Raw genomic sequence first — 21,107 nt, 5'->3', positions numbered from 1 at the left:
AAACAGTCAGCAAAACTGAAAGATAACCTAACAGAATGGGAGAAGATATTTGCAAATGGCCTATCAGATAAAGGGCTAGTATCAAAAATCTATAAAGAACTTATTAAACTCAACAGCAAAGAAACAATCCAATCATGAAATGGGCAAAAGATATGAACATGAACAGAAATTTTACCAAAGAAGACATAGACATGGCCAAAAAGCACATGAGAAAATGCTCCATGTGACTTGCCATCAGGGAAATACAAATCAAAACTACAATGAGATACCACCTCACACCAGTGAGAATGGCGAAAATTAAGACAGGAAACAAATGTTGGAGAGGATGTGGAGAAAGGGGAACCTTCTTGCACTGTTGGTGGGAATGTGAACTGGTGCAGCCACTCTGGAAAACTTTGTAGAGGTTCCTCAAAGAGTTAAAAATAGAACTGCCCTATGACCCAGCAATTACACTGCTGGGGATTTACTCCAAAGATACAGATGCAATGAGACGGCAGGACACCTGCACCCCATTTATAGCAGCGATGTCCACAATAGCCAAACTGTGGAAGGAGCCTCGGTGTCCACCGAAAGCTGAATGGATAAAGAAGATGTGGTTTATGTATACAATGGAATATTACTCAGCCATTAGAAACAACAAATACCCACCAGTTGCTTCGACGTGGATGGAACTGGAGGGTATTATGCTGAGTGGTGTAAGTCAGTCGGAGAAGGACAAACATTACATGGTCTCACTCATTTGAGGAATATAAAAAATAGTGAAAGGGAATAAAGGGGAAAGGAGAGAAAATGAGTGGGAAATATCAGAGAGGGAGACAGAACTTGAAAGACCCCTAACTCTGGGAAATGAACAAGGTGTAGTGGAAAGGGAGGTGGGCAGGGGGATGGGGTGACTGGGTGACAGGCACTGATGGGGGGAACTTGACAGGATGAGCACTGGGTGTTATGCTATATGTTGGCAAATCGAACTCCAATAAAAAATATACAAAAATTGTATTAGTTTTAGGCCTATAACAATACTTTGATATTTATATACATTGCAAAATAATCACCACAATAAAGACTAGTTAACATCCATCACCATACATAGTTAAAATTTTTTGGTTTTATTTTGCTTTGTTTTTGGTTATGAGAACTTTTAAAATTTACTCTTTTAGCAGTTTCAAGTATGCTTGAAACTATTAACTATAGTCACCTCTCAAGCTCTTAAAGAATCCATTTAGGGAAGGGTGTGTAAACATTTTAGTTGTCTCAGTAGCATTCTTCCTATGATTTCCACTTCTTAAAGAAAGTAACAAAAAAGAAAGAAAGAAAAAAAGAAAAGAAAGAAAGAAAGAAAGAAAGAAAGAAAGAAAGAAAGAAAGAAAGAAAGAAAGAGTAGGCATAATTAAATACTTTAGCTACTATCATTGTCGAATCTGTTAAGTATATAATTGTCCAGAATATGCTTTTTTGGTACACATCCCTTTTGACCATATCTTACTTTTTGTTTTGTTTTTCAACATCTTTTCATTGTTAGTTCAAATGACAGTTTTCCTGCCTAGTCAGGTAAGATGTTAAAGTACAGGAGGGAGGCTGGGTCTCTGGGGTGTCAAGATTTCTCTTTTCCCCTGCCTCATTCCATCCATTACTCTCCTTCTGAGTACCAGAGTACCCAACCTGACCCACAATTAGCATTCAGTGGCAATCATGAGGCCCATAGTTTGAGAGATACTCAGGGACCCAAGGATGCAGCTGAAACAAGAAGGAACACACAAAAATAGGTAGATCTGCCTTGGTTAATGAAGATCACAGATGGAAATACTTTTTTTCCCCCTGTGGACGTGGTGGGATTTTTTAGAACTGATGCCATTAATCAATCTGTCCTAAAACAGAAACAGTTGCAAATATGTAATATAGAGTATCAGTGGAATAGAAAACAAACCTTTAACTAAGCTTGATTTTTTTTGAAGTTGGAAAATGTTGCCAGCCTGTTTTTTTTTTTTTGTAATTGAAAATGTTTAGAAGCTTTCCTGAAGAGTTGATTAATATATCAAAATCAAAAAAGGCAATTTTGAGTCTAATTTTGTTTGTTTACCGTGTAATACAGGATTCTTGGCTTTGAAATTCTGCCATGCAGGGTGAAAAATGACTGTCAGTGTGAAACAAAGTAGTCTATTGAAAAGAACATTGTGTCTAATAGGGAACAGCTGATACCAGCCCAGTGCCGCTATTTGGAATTATAATATCTTAATCAGCCTGACTGATTCCTATGGATAAAGGAGAGTCCAGATTTGGCCAAGGGTGGTGAAAGTGGGGTGGGGTGGGGGGAGTCTTTTGCCTTACCCACCTCTTGGTGCAAGAATCCCCAAATGGGGGGCAGCCCGGGTAGCTCAGCAGTTTAGCGCCGCCTTTGGCCCAGGGCATGATCCTGGAGCCTGCTTCTCTCTCTGCCTGGGCCTCTCTCTCTCTCTCTCTCTCTCTGTCTCTCTCTCTCTCTGTCTCTCATGAATAAATAAATAAAATCTTAAAAAAAAAAAAAAAGAATCCCCAAATGGGGAATTGATGGGGAGCCACTATGGTCTAGGCTGTAGGAACTAGGATAGTTTGGGATCTTGATTAGCAGCATAGGCTGCAGTTTCCCCACAAAGGTAGAAGTGACATTGTGAGGGAAGGGTTGCATAGCTTCTGTAGGAGGGCCTGGAATTTTACTGTGCTCCCAGAAGCTTTTCCAAGGGCTTCTTGATTTTCTAAATCTGAACAAACTAAAATAGGGTCGTTATATTTTGGTACTCAGTTTTTCTGTGGAAGACAGCATGGTTCAGAAAACTGTGGGAGACTTGCTGGCTCAGTCAGTAAAACACGCAACTCTTGATCTCGGGGTTGTGAGATTGGTGCTGGGTGTAGAGATTACTTTAGAAAATTAAAAATCTTTAAAAAAAAAACAAAAATAAAAACCAAACAACTGTGCTAGAAAAAAAAAATGAGTGAACTCCAAGAATAGAACTCTTGGAGTTCTATTTGGTTAAAATAGGAGTACTCAAAGAGAGAAAAATGCCTATCCTAGAGTGATTTTACATCTTCCGTTTCTCAGGAAAGTGCCAATTTCAAATATTTTTCCATTATTTTAATAATTGATATCTCCCAGAAACTCAATATTTTGGTGACTAATAGCACTATAGCTACAAGATGGTCTTTCAAACCTAATAGCAACACAGGAATCTTTTTATAGGATCACAGATCTTGGTTTGGGGTTCAGAAAATAAGGTCATTCTACATAGAATGAAAAGCAATCCATAAATCAACCTATTTTCTCACCCCTTTGGGCAAATAGTAAAGTATCTGGACCAGGATGTCTTGTAGCCTCTCCTTGAACATCTCCTCTAGTAGATTGGGAGTTCAAAGGTCAGAAGGCATCTATCTAATTATGAGTATGCTTTGCATCTCTAGCCAAACCTATATCCTATCGCTTCACACATCAGGAACAACAGTGACTGTTGTCTTGTTTCATTGTGATGGTTCTTCAGTTACACAGAGGGCTACTGTATCCAGCCTCCCTCAATCCCCTGAGTCAGTCCTCTCCCAGGACAAGCTTCACCACACCCTCACGGAGCTGACATTCAAAAGGACAAGGCTACCACACAATGTAAGGACATCATTCACATAGAATTTGTTGGCTCTGCAAGTCATACATACAGAGACAGACACACGTATGTATCATAGCATATATAATAATACAACATTAGATAATGGGAAGAGCTCGAGTATGTAGTATGATATCAGATAATGACAAGAATTATGTAGAAGGATAAAACAAGATACCCAGAGTATGATAGGGGGCAAATGCTGTCTTCTATCAGATAGGTTGGAGAAAACTTCTCTAAGGAAGCAACACTGGGGAGAGTCCTAATGGAAGGAGGAAGTGAGCTATGCATGAAAGGAAGGGTTCTAGTCAGAAGGGTATTGATTCATAAATTCAAGCATTTTTGGTATGAGTGGTCAACCAGGAATTTATTTCCTTAAAAATACTGTCTTATCCATCAGATTCCAAGAAAATTAAGAGATTTTCTAAATATGCTTGCCCTAATTAGTATAAACCGCAGATGGATGTGAGCTTGTTTGGGCTTTGGGGAGGCACAGAATTTGTTTGTTTTACTATTTTTTTAAACTTAAATTGAATTAATTGACATATAGTGTATTGTTAGTTTCAGAGGTAGAGTTCAGTAATTTGTCAGTCTTATATAACATCCAGTGTTCATTACACCACGTGACCTCCTTGATGTCCATTACAGTTACCCTGTCTCCCCATTCCCCTCCAGCAACCTCAGTTTGTTTGAGTCTTATGGTTTGTCTCCCTCTCTGATTTCGTCTTCTTTTATTTTTCCCTCCCTTGCCCTATGCTCCTCTATTTTATTCTTTAAATTCAACATATGAGTGAAATCATATAGTTGTTTTTCTCTGATTGACTTATTTTGCTTAGCATAATACCCTCTAGTTCCATCCACATCATTGCAAATGGCAAGATTTCATTTTTTTTGGACGGCTGAGTAATACCGTGTGTGTGTGTGTGTGTGTGTGTGTGTGTGTATCTCACATCTTCTTTATTCATTCATCTGTCGATGGACATCTGGGTTCTTTCCATAGTTTGGCTATTGTGGACATTGTTGCTCTAGACATTGGGGTGCAAGGAGGCACAGAAATTTGTATCTCCTTGTCCATATGAAGGCTTTTCTCCCTCTGGTGTTTCTCTTTGAATAAATGTGTGGCTTCATGGAGTATAAAGCAAAGGGGGGATCCCTGGGTGGTGCAGCGGTTTAGCGCCTGCCTCTGGCCCAGGGCATGATCCTGGAGACCCGGGATCGAATCCCACGTCAGGCTCCTGGTGCATGGAGCCTGCTTCTCCCTCTGCCTATGTCTCTGCCTCTCTCTCTCTCTCTCTCTCTCTCTGTGTGTGTGTGTGACTATCATAAATAAATAAATAAATAAATAAATAAATAAATAAATAAATAAATAAATAAATAAAAAGCAAAGGGAACACATCAGCCAGCCCAATCCTCTCCATCAACCCTAGTGATGGCACAGGGTGATAGGAACCTCAGCCAAGTTGCTCTCACATCCCTACCTATGGGCATGGCACCCTACTGTCACTTGTCCTTAGACCCATAAAAAAGAGGCATGTAGGATCTTTATGTTTCCCCCAATGAATCTGCCCTGGTTCCTAGTGATCACCACTTCCTTTTCTGGGGACTCACAAATCATCTATCTCATCATTTTAGAATATTACCATGTTTCAAAATCAAGCTTGCATATCTATAAATCATGGGATACACATTTTCCCCACATGTTGAGAAATTGGAATACTATTTTTCTGGCTCTATTACCCCAGTACCTTTTCTATTCTCTCTGATTCCTTAAAGATTACTGACAGTGACTCTTAGATTACATCTGCAAAGTCTCTACATACTCTGGGATGTAATTTGTTCAGGCCTGGAGACTCAAACTCATTTAAAACAGTAAGACGGTCTCCTGCTATCACCTTACTTATCTCATACTTCAGTTTCTTCTAAACTACATTTATTCAGCCCTCCTGAATCTAAAGATCATTCTCCTTGATACAGAAGATGGAAATACAACAGAAGCTGTGATATATGACTTTCTCTTTGTTGTTTGTTAATGTTTTATCATCTGCCCCAAGCAGTGAAGTGTGTTTTTTAGGTTCATCTTTTTTACTTTGATGGTAGCTGATAAGGGGTGTGTGTGTTTCTGAGTTTGTGGATGAAAGGCTTAAGCATATTTCATATAAGCATATTTCACAATGGCACGTTGAGGGATTAACCCTCCTGTTGTGTTCTTTCAGTTCAATACTCCTATGCACATTTTATCTTGTTTTAGTATGCAGTTAGGAGTGAGGGCTCTGGAACCACACAACCAAGGGCAAATCCTGGCTGTTCCATGTACTCTAGCAGTAAGACCATGGGCAGGTCAGTTTACCTGTCTGAATATGAGTTGTTTATCTATAAAATGGATATAATGTTTACCTTGTAGAATTTGAGAGTAAACAATTTATGTTTTTCTTTTTTAAAAAAAACCATTTAATTAATTTATTTGAGGAGAGAGAGTGAGAGAGTATGTGAGGAGAGAGAGGGACAAGCAGACTCTGCACTGAGTGTGGAGCCTGAATCTGGGCTTACTCTCATTACCCTGAGATCATCACCTGAGCTGAAATCAAGAGTCAGATACTTAGCAAACTGAACCACTAGGTGCCCCAAGAGTAAACAACTTCTATTTTTTTTTTTTTAAGTTTTATTTATTTATGATAGTCACAGAGAGAGAGAGAGAGAGAGAGAGGCAGAGACATAGGCAGAGGGAGAAGCAGGCTCCATGCACCAGGAGCCTGACGTGGGATTCGATCCCGGGTCTCCAGGATCGCGCCCTGGGCCAAAGGCAGGCGCCAAACCGCTGCGCCACCCAGGGATCCCGCTGCGCCACCCAGGGATCCCTAAACAACTTAATATACGTAAAGGGCTTAGAATAGTGTCTGGAACATAGTAAGTACTTATTACCACCACCACCATCATCATTTCTAATATATTCCTATAATCTGTCAAATATATTTTAAAAATTCTGACCTCATCAGAGAGTTTCCTGCTGAGCCATAGTTTGTCCTGTGGTTAGGGCACATTCAATCTAATTTTTTTATATCTTGTATTTATATGTATCCAGTGTCAAATAGTGAGACTTGATATAAACAATGAGATGTGAGAATCTCAAAGACCATAAATCAACAAAAAAATTAAATTACATTTAGTGTATTCATGGCAGGAGCAAAGTGAATGGATGCATTTTATAAAGACTTTCATTGGGGGATCCCTGGGTGGCTCAGCGGTTTAGTGCCTGCCTTTGGCCCAGGGCACGATCCTGAAGTCCTGGGATCGAGTCCTGCGTTGGGCTCCCAGCATGAAGCCTGCTTCTCCCTCCTCCTGTGTCTCTGTCTCTCTCTCTCTCATGAATAAATAAATTTTAAAAAAATTTTAAAAAGTAATTAAAGACTTTCATTAGAGTCTGGTTTGAAATAAAAAAAGATTTTCTTCTTCTTCTTCTTTTTTTTTTTTTAGGATTTTCTTCTTAATCAGATAATCCAAGTGACCTGTATACCCATTTCCGAGCCTTCTAGCTGAGTTTGAACAATAAAGGGAAACTTATCCCAGATGAGGCCAAACAAATCCATAATTCCCTCATGGGAATCGTAAAATATTGTTTCATAGCAGTATGAAAAGATAAATTTGCAATCACCAAGGGAACCTTGAGCCTATCAGATCTGTGGGCCATATTAGGACCATTGGAATCTTTGACAGGACCATTAAAAATTTGACTGGTTGCTATATGGAAGGATTCTTCATCCCCCTGCCTTTATGTTTTTATAACAGATTTCCTTTGGCATAGCAGCCATTACATTCTTGGCCTTCTCTGACTGGAGAAAGAACTAAACAAACTTAAATCTTGGACTTTCCTTTCTACAGGATACTGATACATGTTGGAAACTTAGAGAAGTAGCCACTGCCTGGTTGGGGGAGGTCCTACAGCAGTGTAGTGATGACTGTGATTGGTGCATAAATTTGTCCAATTGAGAAGCAGTTTAGCAAGTCTATTTGTGCTCAGACGTCAAGGCAAATTTTCTGATGAGTTTTATGAGTAATAATAATAAAGCCGATGCTTTGATTTCTGTTTGTCTCCTGTGTCTTGTTTCTCAGTAGATTCTTAACATAAAAAGGGGTGAGAGGGATATTATTTATTGATTCTCTCATATGTCAAACAATACAAACAAGAAGAGTGAAGGTAAGCAATATTCATTAGCTTCACTTTTTACTTGGAACAAAGATGTGAACCAAGATAGTCTTTAGGCAAACTACAAAAATGACCTAGTTGACTTCTCCCTGGGAAAATCTACCCTTATTTATATCTTTCATCAGAGTCAAACAAATAAACAATAAATCTAGAAACCTATGAAGAAAAAAGGAGCTATTGACAGCAATGATGCAGAGGGAAAAGCTAGTTTGAATTGATTGGAAAAGGACTCTCAGGATTGGGTTGGGCCTCCTATTATTAAGAAAGGAAGTAGCAGCGTGTTACTGTCCTGGGACAAAGGGAAAATTTGAGCAAGATCAAGAGCACAGGTAGTGTAGATGTACAAGAAACTGAGGTTAGAATTTTTCTTAAAATGGTTGTCTTGTACAACAATCCATGCAGTGCCTAGATTCATTTTTAGTCTTCCTGCTCCCTTAACAAATGCATACTAAATTTTATTCTTGTTGAGCTAGAGAGAGCTAAGGAGTTGACTAGAGGTAGAAAGAAAGTAAAGTGTGGCCTGGATGTGCAGTAGATAGGATATAGGGTGTTGAGAACTGAAAAGGTTGGACCAGGTTTAAAAACTGAAATTTTTAAATGAGCATGATTGAAACAGATTGACCAGAAGAGAAGACCCTGGGTGTGCTAGACACGACCTTCCAGGAGTAAAAAGAAATGAACAGAAGAGAAATTAGAGTTCTCATGGTAAAGAACCAAGGGGAACTCTGGTGAACCACAAAGTTAATGCTGGGAAAGCTTGAAGATAGTGAGGATTCTTTGAGATTCAGATAGAAGATTGGTTTTACTAGGGGCCAAATACCAGAATGGGATCTAAATCCAAAATTCATGAAATACTTATTGATTAACTGCTATATGCCTATCATAGTATTGGGCACTGGTGAATGAATGGTGAGCCAGTAGGACCTACTCTTGCTCACGTGGGGCTTACAATCCAGGGTGAGGTAGAACCAACTAAAAAAAAGTTGCAAGTGCTACATGGTGCAGGGTGTCATGGCAACACAGAGGCTGTACCTGACCTAGGAGCTTGGACATAGATCAGAGAAATCTTTATGGAGAAAGTTCCTTCTAAGCTGAGACCTGAAGGACAAGTCAGAGTTGGACAATCAAGGAAGAACATTCTAAGCAAAATGAGTAAGATGTGACAGGGCCTGGGGGATGGTCAAGAAAGGATTAGGCATTCAGAAACCTGCAAGTAGGTTGACACCACATTCCAGATATGTTTTTGTAGGTAATCGCTTTGCCTGAAGAAAAAATGAAACTGGGCCTTAGCAAGGTCACGAGGTAGAGAATGTTCCTTGGTGTCTGTTCCTTGTAAGGGATGGAACAATAAAAAGTAGCATTAAGGGGGGCTCATGTGAATGGAATGGGTATTGTAAGATTTTTCTGGATGCTGAGGCAATGGGCAGAGGTACAGCATGTTGCCAAGTCCAGAAGAAAAGAATAATACTGCATAGGAAAGTGGACCTTGTGCATAGCCAGGAAAAAAAAAAAAAGACAATTTAGTTTTATATGTTACATTTTAATAATAGTCATTTGTAACTGCATAATGAAATTTGTGAACAAAAGTTCATTTCCAGAAGAATAATCTCTAACTGATATGCAATGCCTCAGTAGGATTTGGCCAGGTTTTAATTTTAGCTTGAATAAATAATGTAAGATACTAGCCTGGGTGAGATAAAAGGAAATCTCCGTACTTTCATCTCTCCATGATGGAAATAATAACTACTTTATTTCAAAACAAGTTTCCAATTAGTTTCTGTGAAATATTATTATCCTCTTTTTCCAGATACTGTAGCTCATTTTGAAACTTAATTTTGATAATATATAAACATTTTTAAAACTTACTCTACAGAAATGACAGTTATATTTGGGGAGAGGAATGCTGTTGGGCTATAACTATATTATTTGGGACTGTTCTAAATAATAGTAAAAATAATGAAAAAGAATTAGTCAAAATGTAATCTCTTTCATGGCTGTTCATGACCTGGCATGGACTTATCTTTAGGCCATTTCCTTTAAAGTTGTTCAGTGGACTTTCTTTTCTTCAAGACTAGTAATGATTCACTTAAGGTTATATAAACTCCTATCCCCATTTAAATAGGTGGTATAATTTAAATAATCAATGAGCTCATTCAGTGCACCAGACACTGGGCTAGGTGCTGGAGCTTGTTAGTGACTCAGGTAGATATGACATTTGCCTTTGACGTACTTAGTTTAGGGGTAGCTGAGAAAGTATGAGGACTCTGGGGGAGAGGTCTTACAGAAAGGAAGACCCACATTTTAATTTGTGTTTTCTATCAGAACTTGACCATTATCTATAAATCATTCCAGATGGATAGACTGAGGCACAGACTATTTAGGCTCAACCCATTAGTAATAAAGTGGTGAATTCAGTTGAAAAGTTGGTCTCCTGATGCGTTCTTCACTCCCCAGGCCCTATAAACTCACTTTCCTACAATTGCAGTGTTTCATTCACTCTGTTTTTGTTTCCCTCAATGCAGAAAGACAGACTGGTGATGCTGTTTTTCAGATGAAGAAAACAAGGCAGGGGAGTTTACCCAAGGCCACTTATCACTTTTATGGAGGAGCCAGCATCACAACTCCTACCCTTTGAGTTTCCAGACCGTTGCCTAGCTACCAAACCTCTGTGCCTCTTCTACTGCACAGCAGCTAAGCAGGCACTTAATAATCATAATTGATGGTGCTGGCTAAAAGGGAGAGCTCAGAGTGATTCTGGGAGTTTGTTTTCACATACCAATGAATTTTATTCTTCTTGTGGTCAATAACCTATACCCATTTGTTTTAGGTAGCATTCCTGTCTTGGTCCACAGTGAAGCTTTCTTATCTACACGGATGATTTCTCTTTCTCTCTTTCTCAGCTGTTCTTTCTGGGGGAATCCAGTTGCTGTTTATAGGTATCACACATTTAAAAAATATATTTGTCTTAAAAAAACAATGTCTGGCTTCCCACCGAAGAGTCTCACTATAGCAGTTTTAAGAGATAGAATACAATTTGGTGAAAGTTAAATAAATTCCATCAGAAAGTAACACTTCTGAAAACATTAGCTCCATTAATAATTTAGCTATGTTAAAAATATTTGAGCACCTATTTGTTCCAGATACTAGTGGGAATAAAAAGAGAAATCTGTTTATCTTTTTAATTATGATTTATTGAGTGCCTGACATGTACCAAATACCAGACTAATGCTGGGGATTCTATAGTTTTCCTAATGTTGTGGATAGTCCAGGGGGAGTCAGACAATCTAAAATGATCACATAGGTAGACAACTGAAATTTTCATATGTGCCTCAAAGGAGAAGCACATGATGCTGGGAGTGCTCATTATGGTAGCGTTAACAATCAGGGAAGGCTTATCAGGGAAAGTGATGCTTGAGTTGAGTTCTGATGAATAATAGAACTAGACAAAAAGGAAGGAAAGAGCATTTCAGGCAGAGGAAATAACATGTTCAAAGGCCCTGTGGTGGGTGGGAACACATGGAGTCCAGAAGCTATAAGACTAGCATGGTTGGAATAAAATAAAAGAGGTCAAGAGGAAGCTGGAAGAGGAGATAGAGGCCAGACTATGCATGGTATCAGACACTTGTACTATATTATCTCATGGCCTCTATTTCAGTGAAGGCTATGGTGGACAGTGCCATACCAACTCCCACCACTTTTATGCTGACCTCATTCCAACTGTGCCTGGGGTCCTTATAAAGAGACCACTGGTAATCACATGTGAGCAGCTCATAAGTGTCCAGTAGTTAGCGCCTACAGGCAACCCCCAACCACTGGTGGATGAAAGTTGATTAGTGAATGCTTCTCCCCTTTGTCTCTGGTAAACAGTTCTGAAATACACTCCCCAGAGTCCCTCAGAAGTTCCCATTGGATTGATCACAGTTGCTCCCAGTGGTGGTCAACTTGCTCATTTATTTCCTCCCTCTCTGTTTCACTCATTTTCCCTAATCCATGACTCCTATTTCTTGGGGTCAATTCCCAAATAAAACAACACAGGCAGGCTTTTGTATTCTGCTGTTTTTGGGGGAAGCCAGGTAGAGAAACCATGTGAAGGAGCTTGGAATGTTGTCTTTGTCTTAAAAGCAATGGAAAATTGTTGTTTTAAACAGGGTGGTGAATTAGCACTTCTGCACTTCAAAGAGATCATTTTGGCTGCAGTGTAGAAGATGGATTGGAGGAAGGAAGGTAAGTGAGGGTAGAGCAGTTCATGGGCTGTTGTAGTCTAGGCAAAACATAGTTGCGGCAATAAAGATGGGGATAAATAGATTTGAAAAATATTTAGGACCTCTAATTGACAGGACTTGGTGACAGATTGGCTACAGCAAGTGAGGGACAAGGAGATATTTGAAATGACTCCTAGGTGTCTGACTTTCTTAACTGAATGGATGATGATGCTATTCACTGAGTTGGGGGACTCTGGATGGTCAGGTGTAGGGAGAGAGTATCAGTTAAGGTTCTTCATTAAACTAATACAAACTGGCTTAAACTAAAGGAGAATTAGTTGACTAACAGAAATGAGATTAAAAAAGGGGGGGGGGTAAACTAGCTTTAGGCATGACTTATTTAGGGGCCAAACTATGACAAGGATCTAAGTCTCAGCTCAGCTTCTCTTTGGCTGCTTGGGGTAGCAAGATGACCACATTCTCAGATGACCAAGTACAGGAAAAGCCCAAGTACAGTGGGCTTTTCTCTCTAGGATCCCAGCTAAAGCATCACTGTGACTCCTTTGCTCTGATTGGATTACGTGCCCATAGGCTAAGAGACACCCTGCTTAGGGGGATGGGATATGTGGATTGGGTTAGGTTAATCACTGCCTACCCCTGGTTGTGGATGAGGATGAGGTCATTCTTGTGGAGACTAGATTGGCCAAGGGTAGGAGAGGTGAAGTCCTTGAAGGAAATCAGGATGTTGCTGCTGTAGGAAGGAGGAAATGGGTGCTGAGAAGGTGACCAAAAGTTCTCATACCCAGGGAAAAAGTTCCTGAGTTTTGTTCAGAACAAGTGTTTGAGGTTTCCTTAAGATCTTCAGAAGACAATGGATGGCATAAACTTAACTCAGAGGAGAGTTCTGGGTGGGATGTACCTGAGGGAGTGATTTGCATAAAAATAGCCATTGAAACTGAGGAAATGGCTAAAATTACTAGGAGAGGAATACATACTGAGAGAACAGGACCAAAGACCAAGTGTTGAAGGATTCCAACACTGAGTCAGAATTCTTCCAGGCAAAGGGGAATTGATCTGAAAATAGAAGAAATAAACAAAGAGGTAGGGAGAAATTTTGGAGGACTGACTTATTGAAAAAACAACAAATGTGACTCACAATAGCCGCCTCCTTGGTATTCGCAGTCCAGTAACCAGAGTTGAGTTCAAAGCTGACGGTGATGTAGAAGGAACTTCAATTTCCACAAGTTAACTGTTATATTAGAGTCATGAATCCCTGGCATATCCAGTGGGAACACAGAGAAGAGATGGCTAATTGTTCTTGGTGGGGAAAGGGATCATGTGAGAAGAATCTTGAAAGATGAACAAGATTTTGTCATTTGAAGAAGAAACAAGCTCAGGTCCAAGTTCAACTTACATAAAGAAGTCAGGAAGGAATCAGAACTAAGGGAAGGCAGCCTAAACGATGAGAACTTGAGGAAATAGGCAAGGATGGAATAAGGGTATGTTGGCTAAGAAGGAAAAGTGGAAGATATCATATAGGTCATGTTTGTGGATGGCTATGTATCTTGGGGCTTGACTATATCACTCCATAACTCCAAAAACCAACTTGACTGGCCTTTGTCCTAGATTGGCTGGTTGGTTGACATATTATGTTTGTTTGTTTGTTTGTTTGTTTGTCTGGCATTAGAAGGACTCTAAATCTAAAAGGTTTTTATGGTGGATATTGACTAGTTGCTTTTCTGTTGCTTCCAAAGTGAGGTTAGGAATAAATGATTACATTTCAGCAAAGGCAATTTAAGGTGGGCATTAGAAAGTGTTTCTTATCAGTGACATTTATTTTGCTTGTGTGCATCAGCCTTACAATTTATAGACTCAATCAGACAATGATAATAACAGCTAAAGAAAGGAAGGCTGTACAATAAGCCAGCAAGCAGACAAACAAACAAACAAACAAAAACTTACCAGATAAGTAACATCGTTAAGTTTATTGAGGATGGGAGTGTTAAGGAAATTAGATCTGGAGCAATCACTATAACATTTCCAACTAGCTAAGGACACGTTTCTGAAAGAATTATGATTTAGGGATCTGGTTAGCCAGAAGGGTTTGGGGGATAGGGCACATTTTCCAGGCATTCCAGGCAGAGGGTAGCTGTGATAGGCACATTAATGGCCACTCAAAGAAGTTCACGTCCTCATTCCTACAACCTGTAAATATATTTCATTACATAGCAAGGAAGAATTTAGGTTGCAGATGAAATTAACGTTGTTAATCAGCTGACTTTAAGAGACAGAGATTATTCTGGATTATCCTGGTGGGTCTCATCTGAAGTCAAAAGGTCCTTTAAAGTAGAGGAAGGCAGAAGAGGAAGTCAGCAAAGATCTGAAGATGCTATGCTGCTGGTTTTGAAGATGGAGGTAGGGGCTATGAACCAAGGAATGCAGGCAGCCTCTAGAAGCTGGAATAGGCAAGGAAGCCGATTCTCCCCTAGAGCCTCCAGGAAAGAAGGTTCAAGCTCTGCTGAAACCTTGACTGTATCCCACAAAGAGTCATTTTGGACTTCTGATCTGCCGATCTATAAGATAGTAAGTTTGCGGGGTTTTTTTTATTATTATTATTTTGGTTTTAAAACTTTTAATTTGCAAATGAAAAATGATTTTCCAGTAAAATCATTTGAACAAAAATGTGGCACTCTGGTTAAACCACATTTTACAGCTTTCAGGGCACCTTAGGCCAGCTTGGTTTTTGCTTGGGTTTTGCTCACTGTTGTCCCACCTAGCTCCTTCTTTCACCAGTATGCAGGAACTTTTCCTTCCCTGCCAGCCAGACAGGCAGATGGGAGAGGCACAAGCTGTGGTTGTCAGTAGTTCTTTGATGTGAAGAGGGGCAGCACAGTCATTTACACTTGATCTAACCTCTTTGCATCTTATAAAGTTAAACAGCTAGGAGGAGGAATACATACTGAGAGAAGCAAAACAAGAAGTCAATGCTTGTGGAATATATAGTGCATATGGGTGGCACATGCCTCATCACGATTCACTGGCTTGCTTCTCCTGTTCAGTTGTTTCTTTTGAAGGCAGTGGATTTGTGTCTTGCATTTCTGTCTTCTTCAATTTTGATTTATTGAATTTCTCTATCTTAGGCATATCAGGTTTGTCAGACATGGTTGCAGAGAAAGTAGAGCGAGGTGCATGAGCTAGCAAAGTCTAGTCTGTGCAGTGGCCATCAAATCTAATTCGTGTTGTTTTAAGTCAGATGGCTGGGATGGTCTAATGGATGAAAGACAGAGTCAGTTTTCTTCTGGGATAGACAGAAGCTCTTTGGAAATAGAGGAGGCCATGGACTCAAGATGTTATTATTATCTCTTGTTAATTTTAAAAACTTTTTATTTTGGATAATTTCAGACTTTTAGAAAAGTTACAGAAATAGTGTAAAAAATTCCTGTGTATTCACAAGATAACATTTTAACATATTTGCTTGATCATTTTTTCTGTATATATTAATAAATATATAAATAAAACATTTTAAATACATAATATACTCTATAAATACAATAAATATTCTCTAATATTTCACTATGTGTGTTTATATATTATGTATGTATATATAATTTTCTTTTTGAATTGTTTGAAAGTAAACTCCCCCAACACCTCATTGTGTGATACTTGAAAAACAGCACCCTTATACAGTGATCAAAATCAAGAAATTAAAATAACACAACACTGTTAGCCAATCTAAAAGCTTATTTAAGGGGTGACTGGGTGGCTCAGTGGTTGAGCGTCTGCCTTTGGCTCAGGTTGTGACCCTGGGGTCCTGGAATTGAGTTCCCATCAGGCTCCCTACTGGGAGCCTGCTTCTCTCTCTGCCTATGTCTCTGCCTCTCTCTCTCTCTGTGTCTCTCATGAATAAATAAATAAACTCTTAAAAAAAAAATAAAAGCTTATTTAAATGTTGACAGCTGCCCCATTAATGTCCTTCACAGCAAAGACAATTTTTCTTTCAGATCCAGGATCTGACCCAGGATCACATGTTGCTTTTGAATCCCATATCATTTGTCTCCTTCCAGTCTGTCTCCGTGTTTCATGATTTCCACATTTTAAAGAGTACAGGCCAGTCATTTTGTAGACTGTCCTTTAGTACAGTTTTATGCAATAAATGCTCTTGCATGATTAAGATTCAGGTTATGCATTTTTGGCAGGAGTCCTTAGCAATGGTACTGTGTCCTTCTCTGTACATCGTATCAGGAGGTACTTGTTTAAGATAATGTTTGCCAGGTTACTTAGCTGAAAAGTTACTATCATCCTCTTTGTGTTTAATAAGTATCTTGTGGGGGAGATATTTGAGCCAATTCAAGTGTCTTGTTTCTTTTTTTTTTTTAATATTTTATTTATTTGTGTCTCATGAGAGACACACAGAGAGAGGCAAAGACACAGGCAGAGGGAGAAGCAGGCTCCATGCAGGGAGCCTGATGTGGGACTTAATCCAGGGACTCCAGGATCACACCCTGAGCCAAAGGCAGACGCTTAACTGCTGAGCCACCCAGGCACCCTTCAAGTGTCTTGTTTCTCATAATACTTTCACTCACTAATTTTAGCATCCATGATTCTTGTCTGAAACAAGTAATTCTGTGATGGCTGCCATTTAGAGAATTTCCAATTATTTACAATTTAAATCTATGTCTCTTAGGTGGGGAGTTTTCAAAACATAACCCCAATACCTTCATCTCATCTAAAAACCAATTAATAGTGATTCCTTAATTATAAATTTCAAAAGCTTTTTATTTTGCAATAATTTTAGACTTACAGAAGAATTTAAAAAGCAGTATAGAGAGTTACTGTATACCAGTGATTTTCTGTTAAATCTATAGATCATATTGGGAAGGATTGGCAATTTAATAATACTATGTCTTCCAATCTATGAATGTGATTATTTGGATCTTCTTTGTTTTTTTTCTTTAGTGTTTCATATGTTTCACCATGCAGATATTTCACATATATGACATATATGAAACTAAATTTCATTTTTGGAGTGCTATTACAATAAGTGGTATTTTTAAAAAAAATTTGAAATCTAATTTATCATTGCCAATATGTAGAATCAACTTTGTATCCTGCAAAGGTGCCAAACTCCTATACTGGTTCTAGGAGGTATTTTTGGTGTATAATTTATTATTTTTTTTATATAGACAATCATGTCATATATGAATGGAGACCGTTTTCTTTCTTCTTCTCCAATTTGTAAGCCTTGGTTTTCTTTTGTTGTTTTATTGAGTTGGTTGGAATGTGCCCAGCATGATGCATCCAGTTGGTGTTGAATAAGTGGTGAGAGAGGATACTCCTCTCTTGAACTCATTGGGAGGGCATTCAGTTTTTTTGCCATTAAACATGATGTTTCTTCTTCTTTTTTTCCTTTACCATTGTGAATCATGTTGATTGATTTTCAAATCAGTATTCCTGGGATAAACCCCTCCTTGGTTATGAGGTACTATTCTTTTATATAATGTTTGATTTGATTTGCCAATATTATATTAACTATTCTCACTGAATTCTCTCACAGATGTCCATCCAGTGGCATTTACCCCAGGTACACGAATGGCCACATCTCTTTTCTCCTTACAGGCATCTGTCCCTCCTTGTGTTTTAGACCAGCTGGTTGCCCTGAGACCTCATTTTCCAATGGATTTGAAAAAAAATCATTAATGTAGTTGTCTGGCTTTTTATATATATATATTTTGGTTGTTGTTGTTTTAAGTATGATGAGAATGATGTTCTATGTAGCTCTCTATCCCTGAGTGAAAGCTAGAGGTGCCACAAGTTTTTTTCTCACAATTGTTTGAGTCAGAATCCAAATCAGATTTGTGTATGTTCCATAAGTCTTTTTTGTTGTATATTTTCTTCCTCTTTTTCTGTCTTTTTGTTTTTCCTTGCTATTTTTTTCTATTGTCAAAGACACTGGGTTGTCTATCTTATAATGTTTCCTATAGTCTGAATTTTACTGATTGCATTCCTGCAGTATGGCTTAATATGGTCCTCTTGTCTACTGTTTTTCCTGTAAATTGGTAGTTAGATCTTGAGGCTTCATCAGAATCAGGTTTATTTTTCCTTGTAAATTCATAATCTGAGTATTTCTTTTGTGTGTGTGTGTTATTTATCAGCTATTGGTGCTCAATGCCTACCTTTATTAATTCATTAGGGCTTTTTGAAAGCCATTGTTTTTACTGTAATGAAGATTACAGTAAAAATCTGTAATGACTTTTTCACAATGGGTTTGCCACCAGAACACAGGTGTCATGAAAACCACCGCTAAACCTAAACCAAAATGGGAAAGGAGAAGACTCACATCAACATCGTCGTCACGTAGATTCGGGCAAGTCTACCACTACTGGCCATCTGATCTACAAATGTGGTGGGATCGACAAAAGAACTATCGAAAAATTTGAGGAGGCTGCTGAGGTGGGAAAAGGCTCCTTCAAGTATGCCTGGGTCTTGGATAAACTGAAAGCTGAACGTGAACGTGGTATCACCATTGATATCTCCCTGTGGAAATTCAAGACCAGCAAGTATTATGTGACCATCATTGATGCCCCAGAACACAGAGACTTTATCAAAAACATGATTACAGGCACATCTCAGGCTGACTGTGCTGTCCTGATTGTTGCTGCTGGTATTGGTGAATTTGAAGCAGGTATCTCCAAGAATGGGCAGACCCGTGAGCATGCCCTTCTGGCTTACACACTGGGTGTAAAACAACTAATTGTTGGTGTTAACAAAATGGATTCCACTGAACCACCGTACAGCCAGAAGAGATACGAGGAAATCGTTAAGGAAGTCAGCACCTACGTTAAGAAAATTGGCTACAACCCTGACACAGTAGCATTTGTGCCAATTTCTGGTTGGAATGGTGACAACATGCTGGAGCCAAGTGCTAACATGCCTTGGTTCAAGGGATGGAAAGTCACCCGTAAAGATGGGAATGCCAGCGGAACCACACTGCTTGAAGCCCTGGATTGCATTCTGCCACCAACTCCTCCAACTGATAAGCCCTTGCGTCTGCCTCTCCAAGACGTCTACAAAATTGGTGGTATTGGTACTGTCCCAGTGGGTCGAGTGGAGACTGGTGTTCTTAAGCCTGGAATGGTGGTCACGTTTGCTCCAGTCAATGTTACAACTGAAGTAAAGTCTGTTGAAATGCACCATGAAGCTTTGAGTGAGGCTCTTCCTGGGGACAATGTGGGCTTCAATGTCAAGAACGTATCTGTCAAAGATGTTCGTCGTGGCAACGTGGCTGGTGACAGCAAAAATAACCCACCAATGGAAGCAGCTGGCTTCACAGCTCAGGTGATTATCCTGAACCATCCAGGCCAAATCAGTGCTGGATATGCACCTGTGCTGGATTGTCACACAGCTCACATTGCTTGCAAGTTTGCTGAGCTGAAGGAAAAGATAGATCGTCGTTCTGGAAAGAAGCTGGAAGATGGTCTCAAGTTCTTGAAATCTGGGGATGCTGCCACTGTTGATATGGTTCCTGGCAAACCTATGTGTGTTGAGAGCTTCTCTGACTATCCTCCTCTGGGCCGTTTTGCTGTTCGTGACATGAGACAGACGGTTGCTGTGGGTGTCATCAAAGCAGTGGACAAGAAGGCAGCTGGAGATGGCAAAGTCACCAAGTCTGCCCAGAAAGCTCAGAAGGCTAAATGAATATTATCCCCAATACCTGCCACCCCAGTCTTAATCAGTGGTGGAAGAACGGTCTCAGAACTGTTTGTGTCAATTGGCCATTTAAGTTTAATAGTAAAAGACTGGTTAATGATAACAATGCATCGTAAAACCTTCAGAAGGAAAGGAGAATGTTTTGTGGACCATTTGTTTTTTTTTGTTGTTGTTGTTTTTTGTTTTTTTTTGTGCGTGTGTGGCAGTTTTAAGTTATTAGTTTTTAAAATCAGTACTTTTTAATGGAAACAACTTGACCAAAAATCTGTCACAGAATTTTGAGACCCATTAAAACAAAAGTTTAATGAGAAAAAAAAATCTGTAATGAAAATTCTGTAATGAAGATGAAGAAAATGAGGCTCAGAGAGATTAAGTGACTTTACTAAGTCAATACAGCCAGTTAGTAAAAGTTGTAGCCAAGCCTGGAACCTGTGTTTTAGGAATGCAAGCCCTATTTGCTTTCTATAAGCATATTGCCTTTCTAGGCATTGCATTATTAAGCAATAGGAAGATCAATTTTCCATCCCTAGGTACATGAGGCATATTCATCTCTTTTAGGAAGATTGAATTCTGTTTTGCTTAGAGGCATAGGACCATACCAAGTGATTATTCAAAAAAAATTTTTTCCCCTCAAGTTCTGGGTTACATTCCTTTTTATGGATACAATTAAATTTTTTTTCATGCTAATTCCAGTTCTGGAATGGTGTCTAAACTCAACTCTGAATCCTGAACATATTTGGGCTTCTGCTTGCATTTCCAGTGCTACAGAAGAAAAGACAACAAGACAAACAGATGTAAATTAAGACCTATAAAGCAATTTGTTTCTTTTTTATACTGCATTCAAGACTTGCTACTAAAATTTCCCTTCAGCTTGGAGAGAGAGAGAGAGAGACAGGAAGGAGAGAGAGAAAGGATAATGTTGTGATTGGTTTTTATCTACCACCTAAATTTTTCATGAGTTTATATTTAAGGTGATACAGCATCTCTCTTTGGGGGGCAAGCAATTCCATGAATTATTGGTTAGAGTTTTGTAGGGACAACTGAAGAGAAAGGCATTTTTAACTCTATAAAAAATAGATGTATCATGTTCAAATCAACCAGGGACAGACATCTATCTTGACCGAAACATTCACTTTTCAACACAAGTGGATATACTTCGATACCCATCCTACATCATCTGATGCATGATTGTGATGTTTCCGAGCTTATTTTCCAAAAGAGGACAGGAGCCTCCCATCCTGCAAGTATTTCTTGAAATCTGTATAATTTATTAAATCTATAATAATAAGGATTATTATTGAAGCAACTTTCAATCTATTTGAAATCCATTTTTTGAATAAGGAAGGATGAATTTGGCTTTACCTTTTAACCACA

General features: G+C 39.0%; 2 protein-coding genes across 2 annotated transcripts; one reads left to right on the top strand and one right to left on the bottom strand.

Moving 5' to 3' along the window:
* Window positions 1–15,053: 15,053 nt before the first annotated feature.
* LOC100686562 (thymosin beta-4-like) lies at window positions 15,054–15,188 on the bottom strand. Its single transcript, XM_038538182.1, has one exon. The coding sequence runs from the start codon at window positions 15,186–15,188 to the stop codon at window positions 15,054–15,056; it is 135 nt and encodes a 44-aa protein (XP_038394110.1).
* A 3,154-nt stretch (window positions 15,189–18,342) lies between these two features.
* Window positions 18,343–19,721, top strand: LOC111096123 (elongation factor 1-alpha 1-like). The gene is given in 2 exon segments (XM_038538178.1): window positions 18,343–18,373; window positions 18,376–19,721. Coding segments are annotated over 2 exon segments (1,377 nt in total).
* Window positions 19,722–21,107: the final 1,386 nt, after the last annotated feature.

The sequence above is a fragment of the Canis lupus genome, chromosome 5 (assembly GCF_011100685.1).
Source record: "Canis lupus familiaris isolate Mischka breed German Shepherd chromosome 5, alternate assembly UU_Cfam_GSD_1.0, whole genome shotgun sequence".
NCBI lineage: Eukaryota > Metazoa > Chordata > Mammalia > Carnivora > Canidae > Canis > Canis lupus.
Note: the sequence above shows the minus strand (reverse complement) of the source record. Positions and strands in the feature narration are given on the sequence as shown.